The 15435-nt window shown below is 35.7% G+C and overlaps 1 protein-coding gene across 4 annotated transcripts in view; it reads right to left on the bottom strand.

Moving 5' to 3' along the window:
- CFAP54 (cilia and flagella associated protein 54) overlaps positions 1 to 15435 on the bottom strand; it is a 288803-nt gene that overhangs the window by 190601 nt on the left and 82767 nt on the right. For all 4 annotated transcript variants that reach the window (XM_042947439.1, XM_042947441.1, XM_042947440.1 and 1 more), the window contains 4 exons: positions 14129 to 14305; positions 10717 to 10809; positions 10272 to 10457; positions 936 to 1072 (listed from right to left, as the gene is read on the bottom strand). In XM_042947439.1, the coding sequence (XP_042803373.1) occupies positions 936 to 1072; positions 10272 to 10457; positions 10717 to 10809; positions 14129 to 14305 (593 nt within the window). The remainder of the gene's footprint in view (positions 1 to 935; positions 1073 to 10271; positions 10458 to 10716; positions 10810 to 14128; positions 14306 to 15435) is intronic.

Genomic DNA, 15435 nt, shown 5'->3' with positions numbered 1-15435 from the left:
GTACCCATCATAGGTCTGCCAGTCAGTTAACAACGGCAATCCCAGTAAGCTTCACTACTTCCATTCTCTTGTCCCCACATCACATAAAACCTTCCAAGCCCCGTCTCTTCCTCTTCTGAAATGCCTCTCAAATCCATCCTACACAACAACACCTAGCATCCTTGTACATGGTAAATGCTAAGTCTACAGTTGTTTCATTGAATGGAATTCTACTTTTATGTGAATAAGCACTATCAATGCCTTGCCTCCACCAGCATGTGCATTTAAGGTCACTATCTTTAACTGATGAATAAAGGGTTTTGTCTTCTTAGGAAAGGAATTTCAGGTATTATTAACAAGTAGGTAAAGGAGATTATTGTTTTTGAACTTGTTGAGACAGCCTAAAATCACACCAATGCTCATTTCTGAGGCTGCTCTTAATCTTTGCTCTTTTAAGAAAAACCAACTATAAAGCAAAGGATGGCCTGTGGTTTTATATGACCCATACCAACCTATTTGCAGTTCCTGATGGTCTAATCCTGGGAACTTCTTCAAGCAAAGAAAAAGTCTTTTAAACCTAATAGTCCACCCATCACACCATAACTATTAACCCCAACCTGACCGTTCTCTGTTATAAAAGTCCCCAGAGCATATTTGTGTTTTCCAGTATAACTGACGTTATCTTGATTAGTAGTTGGTATTTTTTTTTCCATAGCCTTCATTACCTTAACTTCAGAATGCATCTAAATGTCTCCTGTGCTTTTTCTTATTCTAGCAAAGAAGTTTCTAACAAGGACTCAAGAACTTGGGATGTGTATGCTTATTACAACACCTATTAAAAATAGTTTTACATTGACTATCTTAACATGAAATTGAAAATGAATTATAGGCTTTGTATACAACATCCATATTTTTCAATAAGCAAATTAATATTTTAAAAGAATATTTCTAATTACCTTCTCTGTGTAATAGTCATTATATTGCTTAAGCAAATAACAGATTGTTCATCATGATGTGGTGAAGCAACAAAATAATCCCAAACTGGTGAGAAAACCTTCTTAGCCAACTCATAGTTACCAATCTGATAGGCAACCTACAAGAAAAAGTACATTATCATACATTATATTTTTATTGGTGAAATGTATCTTTTAAACAGGAATTCTGATAAGGTCTGTTCACACACTAATTTCATACATAGTTGTTCACATTTGCTGTTTTGTTCCACGGGGCCACAGTAAGGTATCGATGGCCACTGGCAAGGGAGACAGACACATTTTGAAATCTCTTTTATTTCTAAATTGCATGGAAATTTGAAACTCTGTAAGGATGTTTCAAATTCTCATAAGCAAAACAAAGATCACATCTGAGCCAAATTAATTTCATTTCCATCCATCTCGGCAGTGCACTCCATTTATTACAGACACTGTTATAATGAACAATCTGTTCCAAGAGAAACAATCAGATTTCCCAAACCCAAAATATGAAATATACTTCATTCTTTTCTGGTTCTGACTGACACTTTCAGAGCTTTTGTGCAACAAAGGGTTCACAGCTGAAAAGAGTGAAAAATAACACAGAGATGCTTCCAAAAGACGATGATATGTTTTGTTTTTGTTTTTGTTTTGAGAGAGAGAGAGACAGAGTGCGAGTGGGGGAGGGGCAGAGAGAGAGGGAGACACAGAATCCAAAGCAGGCTCCAGGCTCCAGCTGTCAGCATAGAGCCCAACGCAGGGCTTGAAGCCACAAATGGTGAGACTATGACCTGAGCCAAAGTTGGACGCTTAACCAACTGAGTCACCCAGGTGCTCCAAGGCCATGATACGCTTTTAATTTGACACATTCAACATTAGGCAAAATAACTGATTTCACTGGTAAAATATAGAAGCTCGAGAGAAGAAAAATCATCAACTTACCTATTTCTTTTGGTAGAATATATTTCCTTAAAGATATTCCTTAAAATCATTCTATTCAAATATGTACAACAATATGAAATCTCACCACATAAGTTACGTGCTGCTTCAAATTCTTAATGGAAGCAGGTAGGATATAAAGTACAAACAAATTAAGTAAGTATGTAAATGGCATGTTGCTAGAATATAGTCCACTCAAAGGAATAATTTACAGGGCCAGAACTTTTTCAATCTGCCAACTCCACCCTCATAATCAACCAACCAGTAAAATGTTACGAAGTTTCTACTCTGCACTAACCACTGTGAGGATAGGTTCTTCAAAGCTTAAAATGACCTTATATGCCATTAAACTCTAATCAAGTTACAAACATAAAACACCTGAAATCACCAGAAAAACTACAAAGAATAACATAATAACTGTGGAGGCTTAGAAAAGGAGAAATTAGGGCTTCAAAAAGGAGTCTGTGCTTGAGTTGAACCCTAAGGCAGGGATAAGGTTCACATGGGCACAGTTGAGACAGAACCTGAAAAGGGTCCAATAGTGAAAATCATCACAGAACATTTAGGAGAGACTGGAAAGACAGGTCAGAATTTGAAGAAAAGCAGAAAACATGATGGACAGGTAAAATGGGATATGATTTCAGAAGGTCTTAAAACTCAGGTGGAAGTACTTAAAGATGTCAAGTACTAGTCTGAGCACTTTGTATGCATTATTGTATTGACTGAAGTGAGCTCTATGACCATTCCTATTTTTCAGATGAGGAAACTGAGGGATTAAGAAGTTAAATAATTTGTACAGAGCCTGATATTCAGTAAAAATAGGAGAGCCAAGACCTAGAGCGGTGGATGAGGTCACTTCACTGGCTGCATTGGTCACATGAAGGAGTTGGGAGTTGGACTAGGTGGTCACTAAAACACCATATAATTCTAACACTTACCATGGAAATTAATAGCAGATGATGTGTAATTGAGTTGGGTGAAATTAAAATCGGATGTTCTTTCCTTTTAAAACATATGCTTCTAAAAATAATGTCATTTATTCAATTAGTGGACATTGTAAAACGAGAAAAGATACGATGATAAAACTAAGGTTTGTAACTTCATGAGTTTTTGTGGGTTAACAGAGCAGTGCCATGGTATAAGACGGTGAGCTTACAGATTTTAGATGGGGTGAGAGTAAAATAAGAGAAAAAAGCACCAGAAAACTAATGAAATAATTAAGTACAGTAGAGACGCTCCTTGATACATGATCCTCTGTGTCTTCCCAAGCTCCACACTCAGTTTTCTTCCCCACATTCCTTTTCAGTTGCCTTTGCAAGCTCCTACTCTTTTCCCCAATCTCTTTACACTGGCATGTCCCAGGGCTCAGTCTTTGGACCTCTTCTCTCTTCTGTCTGCACTTATTTCCTTAGTGGAATAATCCAGCCCCATGGCTGTGCCACATGACTAATCTCAAATCCTTCTCCTGCCCAGACCTCTCTCCCATGCTCCAGATTCATATATCTAACTGACTATTCAACAATTCTCCCTGAATATCTAATAAACATCTTACCACAACATGTCTCAAAATGAATTTCTGATTTCCCTCTGCCCCAAATCTATACCACCCACAGCACTCCTGAACTCAGTTGATGTCAAGTCTATCCTTCCAGTTTGTCAACTAAACATCTTAGAGTCATCTTTTCTTTTTCTCTTTATATTATTTCCACTAGGAACTCTTGTGAACTCCTCCTTCAAAACATATCCAGAATCTGACCACTTCTCACCACATCAACTATTATCACACTGGCCAAGCTACCACCATCTCTCATTGGGTTGCAGTAATAGAGAGGTCCCTCTGCTTCCATTCCTGTCCTATTATGGTCTATTCCCAACACAGCATCCAGGGTGAGACTTCGAAAATAGAAGTCATATTATGTCATCCCACTTCTCATAAAAAAAAAAAAAACCTTTCCAATGGTTGTTCATTTCACTCAAAGTAAAAGCCAAAGTTCTTCTTTTTTAAAATTCTTCTTTTTTAATTTAATGTGTAATTGAGTTGGGTGAAATTAAAATTGGATGTTCTTTCCTTTTAAAGCATATTCTTCTAAAAATAATATCATTTATTCAATTAGCGGACATTGTAAAACAAGCAAAGATACCATGATAAAACTATGGTTTGTAAATTCACAACTTTTTGTGGGTTAACAGAGCAGTGCCATGATATAAGATGGTGAACTTACAGATTTTATTTAAATCCAACTTAGTTAACATACAGTGTAATATGATTTCAGGAATAGAATTCAGTAATTCGTCACTTAACGTATAACACCCAGTGCTCATCCCAACAAGTGCCCTCCTTAATGCCCCTCAACTCTTTAGCTCTTCCCAACACCCTACCAGCTGCCTTCAGTTTGTTCTCTGTATTTAAGGGTCTCGTATGGTTTGTCTTCCTCTCTGTTGTTATATTATTTTTGCTTCCCTTCCCATATGTTCATTTGTTTTGTATCTTAAATTCCACATGAGTGGAATAATAGGATATTTATCTTTCTCTGACTGACTTATTTCACTTAACATAATACACTCTAGTTCTATCCACGTTGTTGCAAATGGCAAGATTTCATTCTTTTTGATCACCGAGTAATATTCCAGTGTGTGTGTGTGTGTGTGTGTGTGTGTGTGTGTGTGTGTGTCCATTCATCAGCTGATGGACATTTGGGCTTTTTCCATACTTTAAAAGCCAAAGTTCTTACAGTAGCCTAGAAGTCTTTTTCTGTTCACCCACCCATCTACTTACCTTTTACCTCTCTAACCAATTCTTTTATTCTCCATGGGTCTCTCTGCTCCAGTCACAATGGCCTCCTTGCTGTTTATCAAACATAGCAGGTAAGACTCTGAAAACTATAGGGCTGTTGCTCTAGCTCCTTCTGCAGAATTTTCTTTCTCCTGCAAGCCCCTCCCTTGCCTCCTTTAAGTCTCTGCTTAAATCTCACCTTCTAGATGAGGCCTTCCCTGATCACCCTATTTGATACTGTGAACTACTTTCCCTTCTCTCACCTCACACTTCTAATTCCTCAGAACATACTCCACTTTTTCTTTCCATAGAACTTATCTTGTAACATAGATAATTTACTTATTTACTGCGTTGTTTATTACCTATCTCTTATCATAGCATTTTGTTGACTTTGCTTAGAGCAGTGGTTCTCGAAGTATGGTCCCTGGACCGTCAGTATAACCATCACCTAAGAACTTGTTGGAAATGGAAAATTCCAGGCCCTACCCCAGACCTAGTGAGTAAATAATTCTGGTGGTAGGACACAACAATCTGTTTAACAAGCACTCCAAGATGCGCACTCAAGGTTTATAATCACTAGCCTGGAGCATTGCCTAGCACAGAGTAAGCACACAATAATAACATGTTAAACAAAATTTAAAATCTTTTTTTCCTGGTAATTTTCCTACATTCACAGAAGAGGACATTCAATAATTGTACTACAACACAGTTGACTAGCCCAGGGTGAGTGCCTGACCCAAGGTGGGTGCTTTATAGCACCTTGTGCAAAGCAAAATGGACCCCCACCCAAAGTGTGGCTCTGCTGTCTAGGCTGATGGCACTACATGTACCAGAAGAATTTGAGAGAAAGTTTATTACTCACACAAGAGGCTCCCAGGGAATGTTGGACAGGCACAAGCAGGCCTGGGAAGGAATGGGCTGGGCTTTGATTAGTGCTTGGGGGTGGGAAGGGGTAGGAATGGGGAAAGCTGCTGCCAGCTGGGAGATTTACATTTCCTGTCAGCACCAAAGGTAAGCTCATAGACCTCCTATCAGACTGCCTATGTATGGAACCAAAGGGAAAAAGAGGGTGAGATTTAAAAACAAGTCAGTGGTCAAACATCAAAAAAGAGATCAGATTCATTATATTTGGTGGATTACTCAGAATCTCTTTCCTAGGAATCTGGAATCCAGATTAGGAGGCAACCAGGTAGCCTCTCTTTATACCTGAAATTGAAGGATATATAAAAATACAGGAGCTGCCATTTTTTCCTTTAGAGATGGAGAAGTAAAGAAAGTCAGTCTTTAGGGGCATCTGGGTGGCTCAGTCAGTTAAGCATCCAACTCTTGATTTGGATTCAGGTCATGACCTCACAGTTAAGGGATTGGGCCCTGAGTTAGGCTCTGGGCTACTTGGGATTCTCTCTCCCTCTCTCTCTGCCCCTCCCCCATGCTTGCTTGCACCCTGTCTCTCTGAAAATAAATAAATAAACATTAAAAAAGAAAGAAAGAAAGAAAGAAAGAAAGAAAGAAGAAAGAAAGAAAGAAAGAAAGAAAGTCAATCTTTAGAGAAAAAGAAGCAGACATATACAGAGAACCAAAGGTATGAGGCCTGAGGCTGCCTGGGGTCCAGTGCCTTCCCAGGGCCTCACTGCATTCCTTAAGTCAGGCTGGTTCCCTTACTTGCAATCATAGTCTTAACTGAAACCATAAGTCAAAATTACCTAAATATGGGTTAATGTTGTGGTAATGAGATTGAGAAAAGAGACAGTTCAAAGGAACAAGAGATGACATCTAGCACAGAACCTAGCACAAAGTAGACAATAAATAATTCAGCAATAAACAGACGAAGTAGGGAGAGAAGCAATACTCAGTTAGAGAACAAGAGGAAAAAGAAGAGTCGAGACTTCTTAAAGAGCTTTTTAAAATGGGATAACTAGGGGCGCTTGGGTGGCTGAATCAGCTGAGCATCCGACGCTTGATTTCAGTTCAGGTCATGATGCCAGGATCGTGAGATCATAATCCCAGGATCATGAGATCTAGCCCTGCATCGGGCTCCACACAGAGCATGGAGCCTGCTTAAGATTCTCTCTCTCTCCCTCTGCCCCTCTCCCCTGCTCATGCTTTCTCTCTCTCTCTCTCTCTCTCTAAAATAAAAAAAAAACAAAATAAAAAATGGGATGGCTATCTTTTCCCTGCTAGCTTTATTGTTTTTAATTTGTAATTGATCAATGACAAAAGGCAAACCTCTATTTATCAAAGAGTTTTGATGAATTCATATATAAAGTGAAAAAAAGTATGAATTTCATTCTCCTGCCACCACTGAGATACTGACAAAGCATTCACCTCCCGACACTGAAATCTACTGCCAGTACTGATCATCAAGACCCACTGAACAACACCAACCCAGCAGAGAAGAGATGGCAGAGATGTGGGCTCTAGAAGAACCTGGCCCAGGTTAGAGGTTGAGTACATGGCTCTTGGACCTGGACGGAACAGTAGAAAGGCATGAGCTGGTTCAAGCATCAGGCTTATCACCTGCTACCCGAGTAACCTTGGGTTACTTAATTACGTGACTTCCCTTAGACACCCTTTCTCAAATAAAATGGGATTGGCAGAGGAAGGATTAAATTCATCTCAGTTTCCTAAACCATACAATGAAATTAATAGTATCATCTCACTGTGGGGCACCTGGGTGCCTCAGTCGATTAAGTGTCTGACTCTTGGTTTCTGCTCAGGTCATGATCTCACGGTTTCATGAGTTCAAGCCCTGAGTCAGGCTCTGTACTGGCAGCACAGCTGGGATTCTCTCTCTCCCTCTCTCTCTCTGTCCCTTCCCTACCTGCACTGTCTCTGTCTCTCCCAAAATAAATAAATAAACTTAAAAATAATAGTATCACTTCACTGCATTACTGTAATAAACAAAATAATGAATTTTTAAATGCCTGGCACATAGTAGTTTTTAAATAAATACATCCCCGATTTCTTTTTCTCAATAAGTCATTGTGCCCACTCATTATCTGATTGAGTAGTTCAATAATCCAGATATTTGGTCTTATATCCATTTTAGAGATTGGGAAATTGAGACCAGGCAATTTGCCCAAATTCCTACAGTCCTCCTCATTAGGTCTCTTATTTTCTACATTTTCTATCATATTATCTAGTCACTCCTGACTTAAAGGTGAAAAATAAGAAGAAATGAGGCTATAAAGAAGGGGAAATTGGAAAATATCTGTAGAAAATATATCGTTTATAAAGGTTCCTCAAACAATTTTCCAGATAGCCTAAATTAATAGCTTTCTACACTGAGGGGAAACCTAATAAAGATTCGACTGACTTTATTAATGTCTATAGAATAGTGTTGAGTGAAAGTACAACCTAATGTTCCAAGCCAAGTTAATCATAGGCATTTAGCGAAATGTCACTGTCTTACTATAAAATACATATGATAATGTTTTTTAAAGAACTGAATCATCCTGAAACTAAAAACTAACCACTGTCACAATTCCAAAGGCAAGGTACATTTTCTTTGCTGGAACTTAAAAGCTTAAACTCGAGCTGTAAATTAAAGAGTTTTACTAAGTTTACTAAGAAAGAAAATTTTGCTTCAGTCACTTAACATTTTGAGAGAGAACGTTCAGATACTGTCATAAATGAATACAGTACTGTAAATATCATTATCAATAATGAAACATTGGTCATTACTTCATGACACTTCTTGTTATTCCAACAGAATAGCTGGGGGTTGGTTTTATTAACTTTCAATGAAGGTTCTGCCAAATGAAACCCAAAAGTCAAACCTCCCTGGAGAAAAATTAGGCCTTGATAAAATACTCAGTTCCTCACTTTGAAATAACGCCATCACTGCAAATTAGGAAATATATTAGATTCCAAAGAAATAAAAACATCAGAAAACCATGAGCCAATATGATATGCTAAGTCCTAGCAATTCCCTCAATTTAATTTTCTTTGAAAAATATGATAATATAAAATACCACTAAGATCTTATCTTCTAATACTAATCAACTATTAAGAGAAAAAAATAGCAAAATAGAAACATGATAAAATTTTAAATAGCCATCATTTCTATAGCCAACAATAGGCTTAAAATTAGATTCTTGAGACTTAGGTCAATGAGTCACTCTTTCTAGTGTCCTTATTCACTGGTAACGGGCAATCAGTTCAGCAAATATGTTAATTCATGAGTATATTCATAACTAAAAACAATAACAATATTTATTAGTGCCGACTGTGTGGTAATTGCTATGGTTAAACATCTGGCATGCATAATTCCATTTAATACTCCTAATACATCTGGGAGGTAACTACTATTATTATTATTCCCACTTCACAGATGAAAGTTACTTGCTCAATATTACATGACTGGTGTGAACCTGAACTCAGGTCTGCGTGTCTTTACTAACCCAGATATTTCACTTCTGTAAATCCATCTCAAAAAAGCAATCGTGGATGCAGATAAAGATGTATATACCAAGATGTATAAGGCAGCTTTGCTTATACTAGCAAAAGACTGGAAAATATCTAACTGCCCAACAATAAAGATTACTAAGTAAACTATGATCTATCTATAAGATGCAATATCATTAAAAGATGCAATATCAAAAAAAAAAAGATGCAATACCGTTATAAAATACAGCTGTTAAAATTTATACTATGAGGGCACATGGGTGGCTCAGTCAGTTAAGCATCCGACTTCAGCTCAGGTCATGATCTCACAGTTCATGAGTTCGAGTCCCATGTCAGGCTCTGTGCAGACAGCTCAGAGCCTGGAGCCTGCTTCGGATTCTGTGTCTCCCTCTCTCTCTGCCCCTCCTCCACTCACACTCTATCTCTTTCTCTCTCAAAAATAAATAAACATTAAAAAAAATTTAAAAATTATACTATGGAAGAATACTTAATGGAATGAAAAAATTGTCAATTATATATTAAATGAAAATATCAGGATATAAAATAATATATACTATAATTAAAATTAGATATTATACATAAATTCAAACACATATGTGTGTATGCATATGTTTATATAAAAATGTGTGTGTGTGTAAGTGTACACAGGCATACACACACACACAAATGAAAAGATACCTCTGGATCAGGGTTTCTCAATCTTGGTACTACTGACATTTTGGGCTGGGTAATTCTTTGTTATGGAGGGCTGTCCTTTACATTTAGAGTGCTTATCAGCATCCCTGGCCTCTACCCACCAGATGCCAGAAGCACCCTCCTAGGTTATGACAACCAAAAATGTCTCCAGACATTGACAAATGTCCCCTAGGGGCCAAAATTGCCCCAGGTTGAGAACTGCTACTCTGGATGACAGGATAACAGTTAACATGTATTTTCTTCTTTGTGCATTTCAATATTTTCTAAATTTCTAAAATTACCATGTGTTACATTTGTAATCCAGGGGAAAAATGCTATTATAAAAATCAAATTCACTAAAAAGGAAAGAAATGATTCTTATTTTATGAGACTACCCTGCCCTAATGGAAAATACGTATTACAGGAGCTTTAAAATATCTGCTGTGACTTTTTTTCCCATTGGAAATTACTTAGTAACAGCTCAACAGAAAAAAAAAAATGCAAGAAATTAGCAGAATCTCTTCTACCTGCGTCAAGAACATCCGAGTAGTAACAGCAGAAAGAGGTGGATAAACCAGAATTGGTTTAGTTGTCTCCCCAATGGCATCACCAATAAGCTTCCCGTTAGAAGAATAAGCAGCAATTGCAAAGACATATTTTTCATTTGTTTCTAAACCTTTCACTTCAAAAATGCTTTTACCATCAGCTGGTATCTGTTAACAAAAACATATTTCAAGTTATGTATGGAATATTGAAGTAATGTGACTTTAAAAATATGATTAACCCTTATACGTAATAAAAAACAAAAGCTTTTGCATTCACTGTTGGATTTTAGTTATCACTTAAATTGAAATTCACTGAAATAATGACATTATAAGGAGGGAAAAACACTCAATTGTCATAAATGAGTCTTTGGGTAAGATTTCCTGATGTTTAAAGTTGTTTTTTTTTTTTTTTTTTAATTTGACATACCGCTTCTCCTGAGTTTGGGAGATGATTATTGTTTAGCCTTACTTTTCCATAGCTTCCTTCTGCTTTGCAACCCAAAATGCAGTACCAGGAGACCTGCAGAGGAGAAAGATGAGCCCATTATCTATAGTCTGTTTAACAAGGCATTCAATTTCTTTTATCAAGATGTGGCCCTTGTGATGAGCACTGGGTGTTGTATGGAAGTGTTGAATCACTAAATTGTACACCTGAAACTATTATCACACTATATGTCAACTAACTGGAATTTAAATAAAATTTTGAAAGCAAAAAAGATGTGGCAAAAGGAATACTTTTCCAAATGCAAATGTTACTATTCAAGTTTTAAAACATGGAATCTAAGTTTACAAATATATTTAGGTTTGTTCTCAAAAAAATATAATAATAAAGACAAATATAGGGCTTGTTTCCCTGAGACTACAAAGACTATTACTCATTGTTGACTATTTTAACTACCATGAACTGAGCAGTTCCTATATGCTAAATATTGTTAGGAAATTTACATAAACTTTCTAATATTTGCAACATCTGTATGAAATGGGATTACTATTGTCATTTTGCTTTACAGGAAATGGAGACACAAAAATGTTCAATAATTTGCTCAAGATCAGATAGTAGCATGGTATTTGATCATTCTTAAATACATGCGGGAACCAAAAGCAAATGCAAATTCTACAGGAACAATCAAACTTGAACTTTAATTAAGTGGTTAGAAATGGTTCTTCTGCCAAGATGTCAAAATAATGGAGATTGCTCACTGGAATGAACTGTTCTCACTGTAGAGAAAAAGGGAGCAAGTTGATACCTAGGGAATGGCATTATAAAGGAGCCATACTGTCCTGGGGTTGGGGTTGGGGAGGTTGTCATCACTGTGTCACTCCCAAAATCTCAACTCCTAAATGAGAGGAAAACTGGAAAGAAGGGAAAACATAATTGTCTCTAAGAAGCAACTGCCTCTTATAGCTTAGCCTCTTCCTCCAGGTCAACAGAAAAATCCTAATGGTGTCTTATCTGCACAACTAGTTTTCAACCCTGGCTGTGCAGAATCACTTTTTAAAATGCAGTTTTCACAGAATCAACCATTTTTAAAAATTACATATACCCAAGTCTGCCTAGCCTCAATGAATTAGAGTTTCTGGTACAAGTGTCCAAACTTCTGTGTCTATAAAGAAAACTGCTCAGGTAATTAAGGAACACTAGACAAAGGAAGAACTCCAACGACAAAGACAGCATTGAAGGAACTTGGAAGCTGAAGCCAGAAAGGGAAAAAAAAATCAAATGATTCTCAGAAAAAATTTTAAAAACTAACTTTCCTTAACTTCCCATGCAAAAAAGAGTACCATTTTACACAGAAGGGAAAAAAGGCAGAAAGATTGTATTATATGACTTAGATTATTATTTCCTCTAAGTTAAGCTCTCTATGTAAACTAGAATTTGAAGGGTAAATTCTCTCTAAAAGCATTTTTACAAGCAGATTTATATTTTTATTTTGTTCCACAAATGAAAACATCTTAGTTTGTGTAATTATAAGGAACAATGTATAATTAGAATCTACACAACAGTAAAGACACCATGAACAAATCACCACTAACTTTAGAAGTAAAAGTTTATTAATAACATCAGCATTTTCAACTATTAAAACAGATTTTAATGAAACAAATGCTTAACACGAGATTTTGATAAAACAGAAGATGGCTGAACCCTCTAATCAGAAATATTATTTAAGACCACAGCACCATCTAGTGTTGATGAGCATGTAACAGCAATAATTTCCTAGAGCACACAACTCTACTAATTTACAATATATATAAACTTCATATAATGTGCTAAGTGACAGGTCCCACAACTACAGGTCAGATATTGAATTCTTATATATTCCTATTTCTAAGCATTATGTAATAAGATAGACTATTTACTAATTTTAAACACATAAAAAAAGATTTTGGTTAAATGAACCAAAACATTTGAAAAAAAAAAAAAAAAAAAAGAAAACAAAGAAAAACTCTTGGTAAGGCATCTAGTCTTAGCTCTGTACTGAATTTCCAAAATCAGTGAATCCTCATTTGTAACCAGATCTAAAAAATCCAAAGTTTAACTTTCAAAATGCTAGCAATTATAATAATGCATTTATTACAGCACAGTTAGGTGTAAGATGAATGTTACTTCTATTTCCCTAATCATAAAGCATTATAAAGGTGATATTACTTCTCACTGATGTCCATATCACATTAGTCTGAAGCTCCTCAAAGAATGGAATCAAACTTTGCAATTATTTTTGTACCTCCATTATCTTGCACAGAGTTGGACAGGTAAAAGATACTCAGTAATGCTCACTGGATACAATTTATGGAAAAAATCATCAAATAATGTAATCACACTCTATACCATCATTAACTGTCTTAAGCAAACTTTACTATACATGTTTAATATAAGATATGGTGGAACATCAAGTATAATGTGCCAAGAATGTTATATGTTATCTCATTTAATTTTCACAATAAACATATTTTACAAATAAAACCACCACCATCACCACCACCTCAGAAAGTATATTTAGATTTCCTAAGGTCATATTGCTAGAAAGTAGGGGAGCTACAATTTTAAACCTGTATCTGTCTGACTTTAAAGCCTGTGCCCTTTCCACTATACCGAGTTGATATAAGTTCAGCAGAATATCCTAAAAACAATCAAAGATAAAACTTTATTTTTTATACAACATCAAAGAGAATGTTGTTGATCATCCAAAAAAAGGAAAATTTAATGTTTAAAATAGAAATCAGGTGGAACCAAATGCTTGTGAGGACACTAAATCTCAACTTAGAATCATATTTAGGCCAAGTTCCAAAGCATTGGAGATGGGAGAAAGAGTTCATCCTTCAATAAATACATAAAGATGTATGACTTATAATATGGTTGGAACTGTCATATGTTTATATTAAAAGAATCCCCCATTTACTTGGAAGAACTCTGGGAAGAACCTCAAAATTTGCTATTTCCAAATTTCCTATCTCCATCATTGGCTCTGAGAATAACATCTATCCTCCTCAAATGTCTGATTCCAGGTCATCTGAGACCTTCTCCATCTTGAACACACACTTGGTCAGCATATGACTGTGCCATGGTGATAAAGATACTTAAGACAGAAATACTTCTCTACTGTTTCTCCTTACTATACATTTGGGGATAGCAAGGCTATATATACAGCATAAAGGGAAATAGCATAAAGAAGGAAAGGTCATGAAGAAACGTAGTTAAGACATTACAATACTAATCCCAGTGTTCAGTGCTTATAAATAAGACTATTCAAGTCCTAAGAGCAACAGAGGTATCAATCATGATAGTCATAAAAGTACTTGTGTCGCTTTGCCTGAAATAAAGATCACAATGGGCAACATACCTTAACATCTGAAATAAATGGAGCAGGTTTCAATGTCACAGAACAATGAGTTCGGGATAGCAGGATAGGTGGGGGAGGGATTCTGCTTTTCTTTCTTTTCGAACTCTCCACATATTTTTGATATGAATATAGGGCATTTTGTTCTGTTTCAATCTTCTCAATTAAAGAATATGCTTCCTATAATAAAGTGTGAACATAGAAAAATACATTTCAAGATTTGAAGTGCATTTATATTTCTAGAATTCTGGTAATGTTAAACAACATTATCTTGCTATATATAGCTTTTTGAGCCTCAGAATTATACCTGCTTCAAGCATTGAATGCTTTAGCTACTAAATAAGGCCAAGTAAAAAATAGCTATAAATTAAATAAAGTAATGGAGGCATACTTACATGTCTAATATGGTTATCATTATATTAATATTAAACATTTCATTTTCATATCAAACCCTATAAATACCTAACATCATAATTTCACTGTCCTTAACTAATTCATAGCTCAATAATTTATATATACTGATGAACTATACACCTACCCTTAATGCAACTTGAAATGTGACTCTCAAGTAATGAGACTACTGGTATATGTGACTTATGAAATGAATATTATTGAAAGTTTCTTACTATCAGCAAGGAGAAATAAAAACACCTATTCAGTGAGCCTGAAAGTAAGGTAAGCACCATTTCAAAAGGTAACACATTGAGAGATAATTCATAAAACAAAAAAATAAAAACCTGAAGATCTGAAGATTTCCAAAGAAAGTCTAAATATATCCACAACTATAATGCATGTAAATGGGTTAAAGTTGTCTTTTAAACTAAATTAAAAGGCAAAGACTCTTTAATTGAGGTCCAAAGCAAAAATCCACATAAAGATTAAAATTAAATGGATAATAGAGAAAAAACAGCCTTTCCAACAAATGGTAGTAGGACAATCAGATATCCACATGGAGAATAATAAAGTACCCCTACATCCACTACGTACAAATATTAACTCAAAATGAATTACAGACCCAAATGTAAGAGCTAAAATTATAAAATTCTTAAAACATGTGAGTAAATCTTCACTGCTTTGAGTTAGGCAATGGTTTCTCAGATATGACAACACAAGCAAAGTAACTCACACACACACACGCACGCACACACGCACACACACACACACCAAAAAGTAGATACATTAAACTTCATCAAAATTAAAAATTTCAAAAAAAAAGAGAAAATATCTGCCAATCATGTATCTGATAAGTGATACATAAAGAACTGTTACAAGTCAATAATAAAAAGACAAATAACCCCATTAAAAAAAAG

The sequence above is a fragment of the Panthera leo genome, chromosome B4 (genome assembly GCF_018350215.1).
Source record: "Panthera leo isolate Ple1 chromosome B4, P.leo_Ple1_pat1.1, whole genome shotgun sequence".
Classification (NCBI taxonomy): Eukaryota; Metazoa; Chordata; class Mammalia; order Carnivora; family Felidae; genus Panthera; species Panthera leo.
Note: the sequence above shows the minus strand (reverse complement) of the source record. Positions and strands in the feature narration are given on the sequence as shown.